The following is a 14,659-nucleotide window of genomic DNA, read 5'->3' as shown; positions in this document are numbered from 1 at the left end:
TGTTTTAGCCATGCTCAGAGCAACGGGAGTAGGCTGACTAATGGGAAAGAAAGCCTCTACCTAGCTGGGAGAAAATGCACCATCACAGGCTGAACTCGAACCAGTTGGTGCGTGATCCAGTCAGCGGAAAGCTCATCATCGCCAACCACAGCACTTCATCGATTCCTCGCTGGCGTTCCCTTGCAGCGCCTTGGCACCATGACCGTGACGAGGTAGACGCCCTCAAGACATCCTCTTTTCTTTCCCTCTCACGTCTACACTCCCGCCAGCGGCAACCGACACCCGCCGCCGCCGGTCGCGCTGTTTGGCCGACGCCCTCAACGTCATCAGAAAGCCATCCTCACCCTCTCAACGTTCCGTCTCATTCTGTCCAACCCGCCACCGTTGAAATCGCCTCTCGATATCGTCAACCGGCTTGGTCAGGATGGCACTTCACGGAGCCTTGCGACCCGTACGTTGAGCTCGACATCTGCCCCGCTTCTCCAGTGGCCTTTGAATGGCAACTAACTCAAGTTCAAGAATGTGTCTGCAACGAGAATCCAGAGCGCCGTAGCCAACCTGAACCGCGTCGGTCTGCATGCCGCAATCCCCGTGCTGCGCCGTCCCTGTTTCCAAACCCCGAGATCCTCGCTCGCACTTGCCAGACTCTTGATGCGACCCAGCCTTGATGCATCGGTCACCGGTCGGAGTATAGTTACTGCGTCTTATCTTGGTACCGGTTTGGTCTCCCTCGGCCTTCATCGCAGAGCATTTGGCTCCTCCAGCGGCATCTCGCGAAACCAACTGGCAACCCTCGAGGAGTCGGCAAACAGGAACCCTGGAAATGCCAATTTGCAAAATGCCTTCTACCAGCTTTTGCTGAGGGCGAACATGCCTGGCATCTTGGTCGAACGTTATCAGTCTGGACGGTTTGCGACAAACACGACGACCGAAGAAGCATACAGAAAGGCGCTCGCTGCCCTCAACGCTGGCACCAACATGACCGCTGGCTCGGCTGCGCAGTCCTCTTTCGCGCGCGGAAACTGGTCTGGCAACGAGCAAAACTTCCCCGGTGTCGCCAATGGCGGCAACAACCTGGCTACCAGCTCGATGGGCGGCAAAGGCGAACCCATCCATGTTGTTGTCCAGGAGTCGACACGTTCGCTCATCTTCCGCTGGGTCAAGTTCTTTGCTACCTTCGTCGTGGTCACGTACCTCTGTTTTGCTGCCGTCACCATCCTCATCGAGACGCTGAGCACCTTCAGACGCGGGCCGGGAGCCAAAAATGACTCCGAGGTCAAAGCAGAGAAGCAGACGACTCGCTTTGACGACGTGCACGGTTGTGACGAGGCCAAGGAGGAGCTCCAGGAAGTTGTCGAATTTCTTCGCAACCCCGAAAAGTTTTCGGATCTCGGAGCTAAGCTGCCCAAGGGTGTCCTTCTCGTTGGACCGCCCGGTACGGGAAAGACGCTTCTCGCGAGGGCTGTCGCCGGTGAGGCTGGCGTCCCGTTCTTCTACATGTCTGGTAGCGAATTCGACGAGATCTTCGTTGGAGTTGGCGCGAAGCGTGTCAGAGAGCTATTCGCTGCTGCCAAGGCAAAATCGCCATCCATCATTTTCATCGACGAGTTGGATGCCATCGGTGGAAAGCGAAATCCTCGAGATCAAGCGCACGCGAAGCAGACTCTGAATCAGCTCCTCACGGAGCTGGATGGATTCGATCAGGACACCAAGATCATCATCATGGGCGCCACTAACCTGCCAAAGCTCCTCGACAAGGCGCTCACACGACCAGGAAGATTCGACCGCCACATCAACGTGGAGCTGCCGGATGTCCGTGGCCGCCTCGCCATCTTGAAGCACCACGCGAAGAAGATCAAGTGCGCCCCAGACGTTGACTTGGATGCAATCGCCGCTCGCTCCCCCGGTCGCTCTGGTGCCGAGCTTGAGAATATGCTGAATCTCGCCGCGCTGCGAGCCTCTCGCTCCAGAGCCACCCTCGTGTCCAAGAAAGATCTCGACTGGGCATTTGACAGAATCACCATGGGTGCCGAACGAAAGTCGATGGTCATTACGGAGAAGGAAAAGGAAATGACGGCTTATCACGAGGCTGGCCATGCCCTTGTTCAGCTCTTTGACAAGGAGAGCTCCAGCCAGCTTTACAAGGTTACCATCCTGCCCAAGGGTCCCTCCCTCGGCCACACCGCCCACGTGCCGCAGATGGACAAGTACTCTTACACGGCTGCTGAGTACATGGCGAATATTCGAGTGCTTCTTGGCGGCAAGATGGCCGAGGAACTGCGCTATGGTGACGACAAGGTCACGTCGGGCGTGTCCAACGTAAGTTGAGTCCGCGCCGCTGGTGAACATCAGAATCTGTGCTGACGGCTTGGTAGGATCTGGAAAAGGCCACGGACCTAAGCTTCATGATGGTCACCGTCTTTGGCATGTCGGACGCACTTGGACCCGTCGAGTACGGACGTCGTTACGAGAACCTAAGCTCCGAGACGAGGTCCGTCATCGAGGGCGAGGTCCAGAAGTCAATGAAGAAATCATACGAGGATGTGAGGAAGCTCCTGACGGAGAAGCGAAAGGAGCTTGACCTGCTGGCCGAAGCGCTGGTGCAGTACGAGACGCTCGACAAATCAGAGGTGGAGAAGGTCATTCGAGGCGAGAAGCTGGAGGGCCGTAATATCGTGCCGAGGGGGCCGTTGGTGTTGCCCATCCCGGACGAGGTGCCCCACGCCCCCGGACTAGGTGGCCTGCCTCACCCGCACCCTCCCGAGTCTTCCGCTCCCGAGGCCCCCGTGGAATCTTCGGGCGCAAACAGTTGAGCTGGAGGTGCATCGGGGATACAAACGGGTGCGACGCGGACCCTTGAGCCTGGTTCTCTCATTTAGCAGGTTTGCCGGGGCTTGACAAGGGATACGCAACTGGAGTGCCGCGACCCAAAACCGTCTTGTTTCATGATAGAGGGTGGACACTGATGATGGTGGATGATGCCCAGAACACTCAAGGCTGCGCTTTGGATGGAGATGGAGAGTGTGGTTTGATTCAGCGCTCGTGTGAGAGCAGCGGCTGCCGGGAACTGTCCCGTGTATATTTGAGTAATTTCGTTATATATCCTCACAATGCATTATTCCCTTGGGTCACCTACAATCATTAGTTGCGTTTCGTCTCGCATATCCCTGAGCCGACGACCTCGAGAGCAGCGCATATGTCCAAAAACGACGGGCTATGTGTATGGTGCATCGCTTGAAATCGTTCAGGATGGCCCGCATTCCCTCTCCCGACTAACTTGATGAGTATGCACCAAACGCTCCAACTGCCTTGCCTGTCATGTGCGTGGGAAGGTGTGCGAGCACGGGGGAGTGATTGTCCACCAAGGCTCTGCCGGCGAAGATATATGGCCCAATCTACAAGCTCTCCGCCGGTTCACACACACTCAGATGCCAATCGGCACACGATGCCTGCATGCATCACTGGCTGATAAATTACTTATAGGTACCTCCTAATAGTTCCAGCTCCCCTTCCCCCAAAACTGGCCTGCTCACATGGATAGGAGGTCCTGCAGCTCCAGAACCGCTCCCGCTCCATCCTCTCCAGCTTCCTGAGCCGTGCCTCGCTTTGTGGCATTTCCCATTCGCCGCTTTACAGAACGCATCAGCGCCACTGCCCGCCTTAGGGCCTGGCGATGCCATCGGCGACACTGATCCAATGGCGATGCCAACTTCATGAAAACGCCTCGTTGGCGTTGTGGGTGGGCTCTGTTGCGGTGTTGAGGGGAGTGCCCGTGTCGGCGGTGGCCCGGGACAAGCAAGTTTGCTCATATGTAGGGGAATGTGTTTTCGGCGCGCACCAGTTGAACGCGAGGAAGCGGGCATCTTGACCTCATAGACAGCCGCTGCCACGACCAGGGAGTCTTCTGATGTAGTCCCTGTGGGTAACGTATTCTTAATGCTATCCTGTGCACTTTGCCCCATACCCAACTGCGTTGTGTCTGAAGCATCCGTCAAAGTCCCAATGGTTCCCTTGGCCGAGTACGTCCTCGACTGGCTTTGTGTCGCAGGACCCGTTTCGGTAGCAAAGGCGGAGGCCGAGTGCTGAGACGAGTTCAGAAGCTTCATCCAATGCCGAGGGTCCCCATCATCGAGCGAGCAATGGCTAGAAGCTGTTGCCAGAAACTTCCGCTCCTGAAGCAGAGCAGGAGGTGTTATTGGCGAGATCTCGGAGGTCGTGGACGGAGATGTCGCCGACACCAACGGCGTTGGCGAGTCGGGGACAGTCAGACTGTTTTCGTCTTTCCTGCCGCCATCTACATCGTCCCCCGAGATTCGATAGCGGCGTCGTGTTCGGAAGTGCTTGAGAACAAGAGCAGCAACCACGGCTACACCAACAATGGTCGAAAGGACGACGGCGACGATAACGCCCGTGGAAACTTTGCCACTCGGGGTGTCTGCCCGTGTATGAGATATTGGACGGGAGAGAAGAGTGGTTGACAAGGAAGGATCATGAAAAAAAGATGCCGCCTTGGTGGTTGAGGAACTGTGTGCATCGACATCTGAGCTAACGGTTATCATTTGCCGCCTGGCCAGGCCTTGTTGGCCACCCTCAACAGCTGGTACTCTCAACGTACTGGAGTGGGCTGGTTCGAAAGGTTTCGATACTTTCACAGGCCACCGTATCGTGCAGGACGAGTCTTGCACATTTGAAGGCATGTACTCACAGCTATACGTCGCTTCTGGCGGGCCGGGGTCGACTAGAGAATGATAGCCGATGCTGTATTGCCTTAGAACAGCCAATGCAGATGACAGGGCTGGTGTAGCTTGTACCTTTGGCAATCGCTAACCAGCCAGTTGACATTTGCTTCGAAAGGCACGAGGCGTCAGGTGCTGGACATGGAGCGCGGCCTTTGGTAGACTCACGGTCTTTGCCTCTGCCGGCGAGGTTATTCACTCCGCAAAGCTGCGAGTCGCAGCAATATGTCATCCGAAATGGTCGACCGTCGTTGGTGCGGATGCTGTCTGAGAGCGCCTCGCACACTTGCTGCAATGTCTCATTACCCGGCAACATTGACTCCAGAAGCTGCCGTCGACAGTCCGTTATACAGGCTTGAGGATCTGGAACATTGGTTGCCAGGAAGCCCCAAGCTCGCGGAAGGCACCGGTTCGTTTCCATGACCGAACGTATGCTCAAATTCCAGACCTTCCAGGTGGGCGGAAGATGCAGTTTTCGGGAGGAGAGGGGGATTAATTAGGAGAAAGTGTAAAACGAGACGAGCTTCAGATCAGCTTGTCCCGGCACCCGTTGGTGGCAACGATGAAATTGGATCCCGACGTCGTCGAGCCTTCTTGCTGCATCTCCAAACGGACACCGTTTCGGGCATTCGGAGTTTGAGATTTTCTAGTTGAGGACGGGAAAAGGCAACCCATACCAACGACACTCGGGGATTTGCGATACGTGGTGAGATTCCAATGCAGAGACAATGCATTGACAAGCCACTTATGCGCCGCAGCATGGTTGGTCGGTGACCCATGACGCGCAAGTCAAAGACATGATGTCAGGACGGACGTGGAAGTGATGAGTCCGTTGTGCAATGAAGGGTAGGACCTGGTCGGGAACAAGAGGGGGCGGTGCGTCACACGGCTCCTGCACCGCGCCGTTCCCGACGAGAATAGTTTCGACAAAACCTGAACTCGGACGGAAAGGCTAGATTGACGAGAGGCAGACGCCCGACAGCCCATCATTTGGCAATCAAGGCAATGAATTGAAGCGTTGCCAGGCGTGCCCGACCGTCACTGGCGATGCCGCATCCCTGCACCGAAAACCGCGCGGGATGCAGCAAATGTTATGCACCAAGGCCTGAAATCGAGGTCCCCCTCCCTCCTCATCGGGCGTCCCAGAGGCTGCAGTTTCGACGTCGTCGGCGAATGGGATACACATCGGCATGATATCTTCCGCTGCCACGTCAGATGACGCTTCGATTTCAATCCCACATTCGCATTGATGTCGGCAACTCATGCCATGCGAGTCGGCAGGACGGTCGCTTGCTGTGCAATTGTGGGTAATAAAAATACCTGTCGCGTGGGCTGGTCTCGATGGCAATGGAATGATCGTAGGATGAGCCAGTAAGCAGCATAAGGCATCGAACCTGCCTGATCGGGGATCGCTCCAGGGGCGTTGAATGCTGTGTTGACGGGCACGGTGGATGGCGCTGGACAGAGAATGTCGCCCAGAGAGGATTATCGCCGTAGCATAGGAAGGCAAGGATTACCAGCAGGCCGTCCAATGGACCTCGGACAATGCCGTGCAACTTCAGAAGGGAATCGAGGCCTTTCGTCACCGCCTGACGAACCAAGCCAGCCTGTCCATGAACGTGGCGCCCTGGGTGTAGCAGCCAATGATCCCCAGGCTTTCGCGAAGGCTCCAAGCCACGAGTCGAGCCGAAAGGGAACGTCCGGTTGGGGAGCCGGTCATCACGGGTACTTGGGTGTCGGTACCGTGTTCGCACGTTCCCAATCATCTTCTCCAGACGACGCTGTCGCTCGATACAAAACATTCGGGTGCCTGGCACGTGCAGAACCCACATGAAGAGACATGACAGCTAGGTTGGGGTCGGCCACTGGCGAGGTAATGGAGCACCAGCACCGGTGACAGGACAGGAGGATAGAGAGCCTTCTGGACGCGGTTCAGCGATCCCACTTGGCCGACGAGACGGTAGGATGCACTGTCTGTGACGAACCGGCGTCATTGTTCCGTCCAACAAGGAGAGGGCGAGACATCTCACACTCGATCGGCCGCACTTGTGGAAGGTTTCTCAGACAAAGAACGTCTCGTGGACGATGCAACTCCCACCGTGGTTTCTGGCGAGAGCGTTGCCGGAGCACGAAGACCCATCCTCTCACGCGGAAGGTGAAGATTGGCTGGTCGCATAGGAAGCCGACGACGCGGTCACGCGACGAATCTCGAGCGTGGGCGAAGTACGGGCCACGGCATGAATGAGACCAGGTTCGAGAGTGCGAGGCAGGAGTTCCGGTGACGGCGGGCATGTTGACATTGGGCATAAACGCACGGTAGGTGCACCGAATGCCAAGGTTCTTGCTGGTTGGCGCCTCATGTCCGCTCTCAGCACACAGGTTTCAAGCGGCTGGAGCTGAAAGCGAAGACAAAGATTCCAGGGAGCAACTGGGCAGGGAAGGGTTCCTTCCGACGGTCATAATGCCATGACATCAAGGGTGGGGGTTAGGCCAGATCCGGCAGCGACCCTGCGTGAAGGACGGGATGGGCTCAAGCGCTACCAATGAATGCAGGCGGCGGTGTGACGGTGTCACGTTGGTTGTGCCGCCGTGAGGGTGTGGAGGTGTGACGGGAGGCTGAAAGGCCCGAAATCAGGACGACCGGGAGGGGATGCGGCATCCCGCCCTGCATGGAGGAGGCGTAGATTTTTTTTTCATGGATGCAGGGAAATGGATGCGCAGAGGCGCATGCACGAGACGCATGCAGGCCACAACGACAAGCAGAGCAGGACGGATCTCGGGAGGTGCGAACTCGACATCCGACCAACTGTTCGAACTGGCGGGCGCGGGCGCAATGAACGAGATGACACAAGCGCAACGACCATGGCAGAATACACGTATGTTGTGCATTTTGGCGTTCCAATAAGATGGGTGGAGAAGACGGAGAAAAAGAGGGAGGCGTTTTGTCGCCGTCGTTGGGTTGTGGAGGGCATTCAACGAAGGTGATGGGTGGTCCGTGGTGATGATTCATGGTTCATGATGGATGCTGGATGCTGGATGCTGGACGCTGGATGCTGGACGCTGGATGCTGGATGATGAGTGATGGATGGGTGAGGGAGGAAGGATTCGACATTGGGTTGATGCTGGCGGCAGCTTGCAGCAGAGCGGGAAGCGAGCGAGGCCGAGTTAGCCGTTGGCCCAGTCCGGTTCCTGCATCGGTTGACGTGGGAAGCTGACGGACGAGTAGGTGTACATTTAGTATTTGATGTATTTCCCTACATTGGAGGCCTGGTTGAGAAATACCGCGTGCAACACGGACGGAGGAGGGGGGACACGATGATAAGATGGGAACCTGGTAAGGAGGAGTATCCGACTGCAGGGGTGCACAGTTGCTGAAGTCACAAATGTCGGCCTGAGGTTGGTGGTGTGAATTGTGATGCAACGTTCCTGCCGCGAGGCGAGACTCTTGCCTTTGTCGTGCACGTACAGTACTGCACAGAGTATATACTTATATACTTACACTTGCGTGTGAGAAGTTGCGGCAGGTACGGTGTGTAGTTACTCCGAACCCCCGATCATTAGTAGTGATTTAGGGTGTACACCTACTATTATTATATACTTTACTTATGTGCACAGTATGCTGATACTCCGCACATACCAGTAAGTACGTACATGCAGCAGTACACGCAGTACAAGGTACTACACACACCCAAGTATGTACACTTCATTGCACAAGGCGGTAATGTCACCGGTCTGACCGTATCGTGGTGCACCCAAAGCAAATCTACACCTGCAACAACCTCACCATTCAGCAACGATTCAACCTCTGCTGAACAGCTAACGGCAGCCGACAACCAGGACAGCGATCAATCGAGCGTCCGCGTCCATATACGTCAGTAACTCCTCTCGATTTCTGGGCTTTAGCGAGCGAGAGAGTCAGCCTTTTGACCTCGGTGCTGCTGATGCCTTGAATCCATCCATCCATCCATCCCCTCGTCCCTCCCTCTCTCCGCCCTCCCCTCCACCCTGCCATACCCATCCCTAAAGGCTCATTACATCCATCGGTCTTGACTCTTGATCTTCTCCGCTACCCCACCCTAGCTTCAGCAAGCATAATCGCCCCCGCGCAATCAGCCAGTGTCGTCATGGCGGACAAGGCGCAGCGGCGAATCCAAGCCATCGGCCAACAGCTGCAGTCAGCCTCCCCGAACTCGTCGGGTCTGGCGTCGATAATACAGGTGGCCCCCGGCTCCAGCGCCGCCCGGCTCCAGGGCAAGGTTGCCATCATCACCGGTACAGATACAAGCTCGCCTGCGGAGGAGGTGCCCCTCGTCCCCCTGTCGGGCAGCGCTTAGAGGAGGATTAACGGCTGACCGAGCTGGTTGCGTTTTCCAGGCGCAAACTCGCCCATGGGCATCGGCCGCGCCACGGCCCACCAGTTCGCCGAGAGCGGTGCGAGGGCTCTCTACCTCTGCGACTTGGACGCCACCCACCTTGCCTCTCACAAGCAAGACATGCTCGCCTCCTTTCCAACCGTCGAGATCCACACGCGGCAGCTCGACGCCGCCGATGACGGCCAAGTCCAGGCCGTCGTGGATGATGCCTTGATTCGATACGGCAGGCTCGACGTCTTGTTCGCCAACGCCGGCGTGACGGGGCGGAACGTCGTTTTCGCGGAGCTGAGCGATGACGACTTCATGTCGGTTCTCAGGACAAACACGCTAAGGTAATAGGCTTCCTCCCTCGGCTCGCACCGCCCGGCACGACCTCTGTTGACCGCGGCCTCATGACGAACCCAGCGTCTTCCTCGCCGCAAAGCACGCAGCGCCCGCCATGGCGAGGACGTCGGAGGTGAAGCCGGTTGCTGGCGGCAGCATCATCGCCACGGCCTCTGTTGCAGGGCTCCGCTCCAACGCCGGCTCGACGCCATACTCTGCTTCCAAGGCTGCCGTCATATCCCTTGCCCAGACCATCTCCTACCAGCTCGCGGGGACCGGCGTGCGCATCAACGCCATCTGCCCGGGACTCATCGAGACGGGCATGACGGCACCCGTCTACGCGGCAGCCCGTGCGCGTGGCAGCGAGCGCAAGATTGGCCATCTGAACCCGACTCGTCGCGGCGGTCACGCCGACGAGATTGCCCGTGTCGCCCTTTTCCTTGGCAGCGACGAGAGCAGCTACGTCAACGGCCAAGCATGGGCTGTCGACGGCGGCTTGAGCGCCGGTCATCCGTATGTGCCGGGGAGGCTGGGATAGTGATGCAGACGATCTCAAACCCTCCTCCAGCCCAGCCCGTCATGGAGGCAACCAATGCGTGCGGGTCATGTGCTCGTGCTCGTGCTCGTGGTTTTCATGGCTACTAGTACATTTACGGCCGGTGTACCATCTGCTTCGCTCACCGTGCGATTCGTCGTTAATTGCATGGGAAGCTGTCAGCTTGTCATGTGTATCAAGCCCCATCCGCCGTGCTCTGATTCTCGTTCCTCCACTTCATGTTTTCGGTTTCCGGCCCTGCGTATTCGGTATTTGGCTGCTATATGATTGCATGCTCGCATGTACATGCATTCTTGGGGAGAAACGCACCTCCTTCTGAGCGTTAAATATCGTCATGATTTTCCTTCGTAGATGTAAGTTAGATATAGGCGTACGGTATTCACGAGCCCCGAAGTGCCAGGCCGGCCACGAAATTGTGCGGTCGTCGTCGGCGAGAGCGGGGCATTACCCCACCGTCGGGGGCTGCTCCGCCGTGTCTCGCCGTCGGCCCTGATAGAGGGGGGAGGGGGGAAGGGGGTTGCTGTGGTGCGCTCGGTTTGCCGTGATGATTTCGCCATCGATGCAAAATGAAGGAGAAACCCGGTAGCCGACTCCACGTTGTGATTCCGTCGCTTGTTTGATTCCTTTACCAAATGGGGAGGGAACCCCATTCGGCCCGTTCCGTTCGGCGGCCTCCTTCAGCACGGGCGCGGACCTCCGCACACGGCTCGTCAAGTCGCCGACGGATGATACTCTCTCCTCGTATCAGTTGTCACGTGCCTGCTCCTTGCCGTCGTTTCCATCATGCACGTAGCATCCGAGGGAATTGTGCAATGCGGAGGGAACTGCTAGCCATCATCTCCGCAGAGCGGGCGAGCGGCGGAGCAAACCATCGGGAATCCCGCAATGACGCGGCAAGGGTAGCTTGATCGGCTGATGTGGGCGAAGGGCTTACCGAATTCCACTGCCAACATTTTGGAGCCCGAGATCCTTTTGTTGTGCCTGCTCACCAGCAGGAAATACAAGCACAATACTTCGTATACGAGCACGTAATACTCCGTTCATCCGGACCTTCATGTACATGTGCCATTCCCGTACGGAGAACGGCGTATTGATGCACATGCCAACATTTCCGCCGTGGAGCTGCCAAGCGTGTCGGGCACGGCCGGTTGGACGACCAATCTCCGCTGACACTCCCTTCTGGGATCGAAAATCCGATGGCCCTCATGATTCATGTCTCAAGGATGCCGGCAGGAGGGCTGGTGTCGGGTATCGACCTCGCAGGTTCGGAATTCATGCTTCGGAATCCATGCCGATGACCAAGCGTATTCCGAGACGAAAATCGTTCTGATCAGCACGTCATGCTTGGCGGTGCAACATCATCGGCATGATTGCGGCAGTTCCGGTGTGATTCTCACTCATGCAAGTACGGCCTGATCTCAAACCTTCTTGGGAGGGAGAGAACCCATGTTGTTGTATGGAGCACTCCATACTTTAGTTGGGCATTTCGTTTTTCCAGAGTTGAGTTCTATGAAGTTTCCGCAACACCGTTTATACGTAGTTGAAATAGATTCTGTATCCTGCATCAGGCAGGGTAAAGATCCGTTCGACCTGCAGCGAGAAGTACTCCTAGACATCATACCGACACGAAGAAAATCGTAATCCTGTCCGCCTTACTGATGAGATGATACAGTTTTAATCCGCCATGACCTGCAACCGTGGATGCTAGCCGACGTATCATGCACGTAGCGTAGCAATACCTGAGCAGGGGTTCGCTGGTGTCGATTGATTTGCTCCGTGTACCCGCACGCTTGCATGCCTCGAGCCTCGTCATGCTGCGGCAGCTTAGCACCCGTGAGTCCTCGTTGGCTGTATTTGTCCATGGCGTGAAAGGGGATTCTGAATGAATCTAGGTGTAGTTGGCCGTTCCGAGAGTCAACTCGGCCTGGCGAGTAAGTCAATGGCTGTTCGCAGTTTTGCATAAAAGTGAACCGCATCCGCGATGACATCGCGAAAGTTTCAACGTCGAGCACGCGCTAGTTAGGTGCACTCGTCAACCACGAAACGGGCGAGCGACTGTAAAACGAATCAAGGCAGGCATCGTACCTTGCACGGCTGTCACCATGGCCAAGTTATCCACCCTCATGGCGATCCTCGCCCTCTCCGTCGCCACCCATGGCCACCCCAGCACCGAGGAGGCTGAGCAGGCGTACTTTGAGTCTAGACGACAGGTTGTCGCCAACACGAAGCACAATCTCGAGAAGTGCATCAACTCCCCGGCCTCGCGGGCATTGAGGAACCGTGCCGTTGCTCGCCGCGCCGCCAGGGCAACCGAGCTCCGGCAACGGTTCGGAATCAAGACGGGTATGATGCCAAACTCCGATGCCCATCCTATTCCGTGCCGCCGTTGACATGCATGGAAGCCGCCGCGGCACACGTGCGTCGCGACAGTGCTTCGCTGGAGAAATGGGCTTCCATCTCGCACGACTACACGGCATCAGGCTTTGATCTGAACACGCCGACGGATGTCATCTTCGCCTCCAACACCACCTGCGCCCTTGTTCCGGAGACCATCATCGGGCCTTACTTTGTCGACGGCGAGCTGCTCAGGACCGACATTACCGACGGCGAGCCTGGGGTCCGAACCCATGTCGATTTCCAGTTCATCAACATCAAAACCTGCGAGCCCGTGCCCGAGCTCGTCATCGACGTCTGGCAGGCCAACTCGACCGGTGTCTACTCGGGCGTCTCGGCCCCGTCGCAAGGCGGCTTGAAGACCAACTTTGGCCGCGGCATCCAGGTATCGAACAGCGACGGTGTCGTCGAGTTTGACACAATCTTTCCCGGTCACTATGTCGGCCGCACCAACCACATCCACGTCATGTCGACGGATCAGGCGAATCTCCTGCTCAACGGAACCTTTGAAGGTGGCACCGTCCGCCACATTGGCCAGACGTACTTTGACCAATCCCTCATCGCCGCTGTCGAGGCGGTCGAGCCGTACGTTCGGAACAAGCAGAACGTCACGAGCAACCTCCAAGACAAGTACACGGGCGATCAGGCGACGCCCGAGTACGACCCCTTCTTCAAGCACGTCTACCTCGGCGACTCGGTCGACGACGGCATCCTCGTGTGGCTCACGATTGGTCTGGATCTCGACGCAAACTACAACAAGAATCGCACTCCAGCCGCGCACTGGCATCCCGGCGGCGGCACCGACAAGCGCAACGGCACCGGCACCTTGTCGAGCGAACTGTGAAGCCCGAGCCGGGGAAGACGGGCGGTGATGAGCTAGCGGTTAGCGACCATGGCAATCTTGCCGGGTTGTTATGGATCAACTTGGGCGAAACCGCTGGCCATGCTGGCCTGGCAAATCTTGAACAGCATCTTTTCTTTCCACGAATCGTAGTCTGCCCGTCGTGCGTCGCTCAAAAAGTCGTATTTTTCCTGAAGCATCGAGTCTGCACGGCGTGCCGAGGCGGAGCCGGAGAGGTCCTCGACCGGCTCGTCTGGATATTCGACTTCGCGCGTCGAGCTGACGATGTCGTCGATGCTCTTGTACCAGTCACCGGCAAGCCAATCGGTACCATTGATGTGTGCCACCGCCGCATCAAACTCTCGCGTCTTGACATCTTTCCAGCCATCCCAGACGTCGACGTTCGTTGAACCGTTCCGGATGACGTCGCCGCGCGCTCGAGTCAGGCAGCTGATGATTTCTTTGCGCATGGGGACGTAGCTCTCGCGATCGATGGCCCCGCCAGATGTGACAGCTCTGACTCGCATCATGACGAATAAGTAGATGGTGGCTACCAGCTCAACGATATGTTTGCAGACCCACACATCCTCCGTTCGTTGTCCGCCCGGGGCCACGATGGACTCGATGCCCGCCAATACGGTCGGTGCAAGCTTCCTGTTTCCCGTTTCTGTGCAGAGGTACCGGACCACAGGTTGGATCCAGGCGTGCAGCCCAAGGGCGGTGGTTGCCTTGATCGGCGTTGCCTGGCTTGCCTTTGACGTCCGAAACTGGGACAGGCTGGTCTCCTTGCTCGGCGTGCACCTCGAGGGAAGTTGTCGTGCACTCGACGCCGGCGACTCGGCGATGTCTTGCCTCGATGACCTAGGTGTTCGTATCCGACTGGATCGAGGCGTGGTCGAGCTGTTGGGCAAGATGTTGTCCAGGTGCGTGTACAGTCGTTTGTAGATACGTGGAGGGACCGGAGGCCGTGGCTCGATCGGCGGCAGGTTCAGACTGATCTTCAGCCTACAAGCTGTCGTCAGCGTTCCGATCAAGGAGCTGAGCCACTTTGAAGGTATGGAGAAGGAAGAACATACCGATCGCAGGCAATGTTGGCGCAAGCGTAGTGACGAGCGACCTCCTCCTCGGCCTTGAGCGTGCTGGCTCTATGCCTCGACTGGGCGAGCAATGAGCCAGTTAGCTCGACGAGTGATGTCGGCAGCTCGGGGCCATGTGCTGGCATCAGAGAGAGGAGCGCAAGCTCTATTTGTTTGCTCATTTTGGTCTTTCGGGCGAGAATGAACGCAAAAGGCAATGTGCCGAGCCCAGTGATGATCCAACCGACAAGGATTTGGGCCTGAGGCTGATAGGATTGCCAAAGGCAGAACGCACCACCTCGTCTCTCTAGAATCCTAAATTTCTTCTAGGCATCTGAGATGGTCGTCGTCTCGAAATT

General features: G+C 57.1%; 4 protein-coding genes across 4 annotated transcripts; 3 read left to right on the top strand and 1 right to left on the bottom strand.

Moving 5' to 3' along the window:
* Positions 1-424: 424 nt before the first annotated feature.
* DCS_02375 (intermembrane space AAA protease IAP-1) lies at positions 425-2,813 on the top strand (the record flags this gene model as incomplete). Its single annotated transcript, XM_040799703.1, has 3 exons — positions 425-451; positions 520-2,319; positions 2,376-2,813. 3 exons carry the CDS (start codon positions 425-427, stop codon positions 2,811-2,813), a joined length of 2,265 nt encoding a protein of 754 aa, XP_040660586.1.
* A 6,047-nt stretch (positions 2,814-8,860) lies between these two features.
* DCS_02374 (3-oxoacyl- reductase FabG) lies at positions 8,861-9,971 on the top strand (the record flags this gene model as incomplete). Its single annotated transcript, XM_040799702.1, has 3 exons — positions 8,861-9,008; positions 9,111-9,441; positions 9,515-9,971. 3 exons carry the CDS (start codon positions 8,861-8,863, stop codon positions 9,969-9,971), a joined length of 936 nt encoding a protein of 311 aa, XP_040660585.1.
* A 2,120-nt stretch (positions 9,972-12,091) lies between these two features.
* Positions 12,092-13,227, top strand: DCS_02373 (extracellular dioxygenase; the record flags this gene model as incomplete). Its single annotated transcript, XM_040799701.1, has 2 exons — positions 12,092-12,332; positions 12,392-13,227. The coding sequence occupies 2 exons, from the start codon at positions 12,092-12,094 to the stop codon at positions 13,225-13,227; spliced, it is 1,077 nt and encodes a 358-aa protein (XP_040660584.1).
* Positions 13,228-13,295: 68 nt separating this feature from the next.
* DCS_02372 (Origin recognition complex subunit 6) lies at positions 13,296-14,482 on the bottom strand (the record flags this gene model as incomplete). Its single annotated transcript, XM_040799700.1, has 2 exons — positions 13,296-14,229; positions 14,301-14,482. 2 exons carry the CDS (start codon positions 14,480-14,482, stop codon positions 13,296-13,298), a joined length of 1,116 nt encoding a protein of 371 aa, XP_040660583.1.
* Positions 14,483-14,659: the final 177 nt, after the last annotated feature.

This window comes from Drechmeria coniospora, chromosome 01, assembly GCF_001625195.1.
Source record: "Drechmeria coniospora strain ARSEF 6962 chromosome 01, whole genome shotgun sequence".
In the NCBI taxonomy this organism is placed as follows: Eukaryota; Fungi; Ascomycota; class Sordariomycetes; order Hypocreales; family Ophiocordycipitaceae; genus Drechmeria; species Drechmeria coniospora.
The sequence above is the reverse complement of the archived record's forward strand: the minus strand, read 5'-3'. Positions and strand labels throughout refer to the sequence as shown.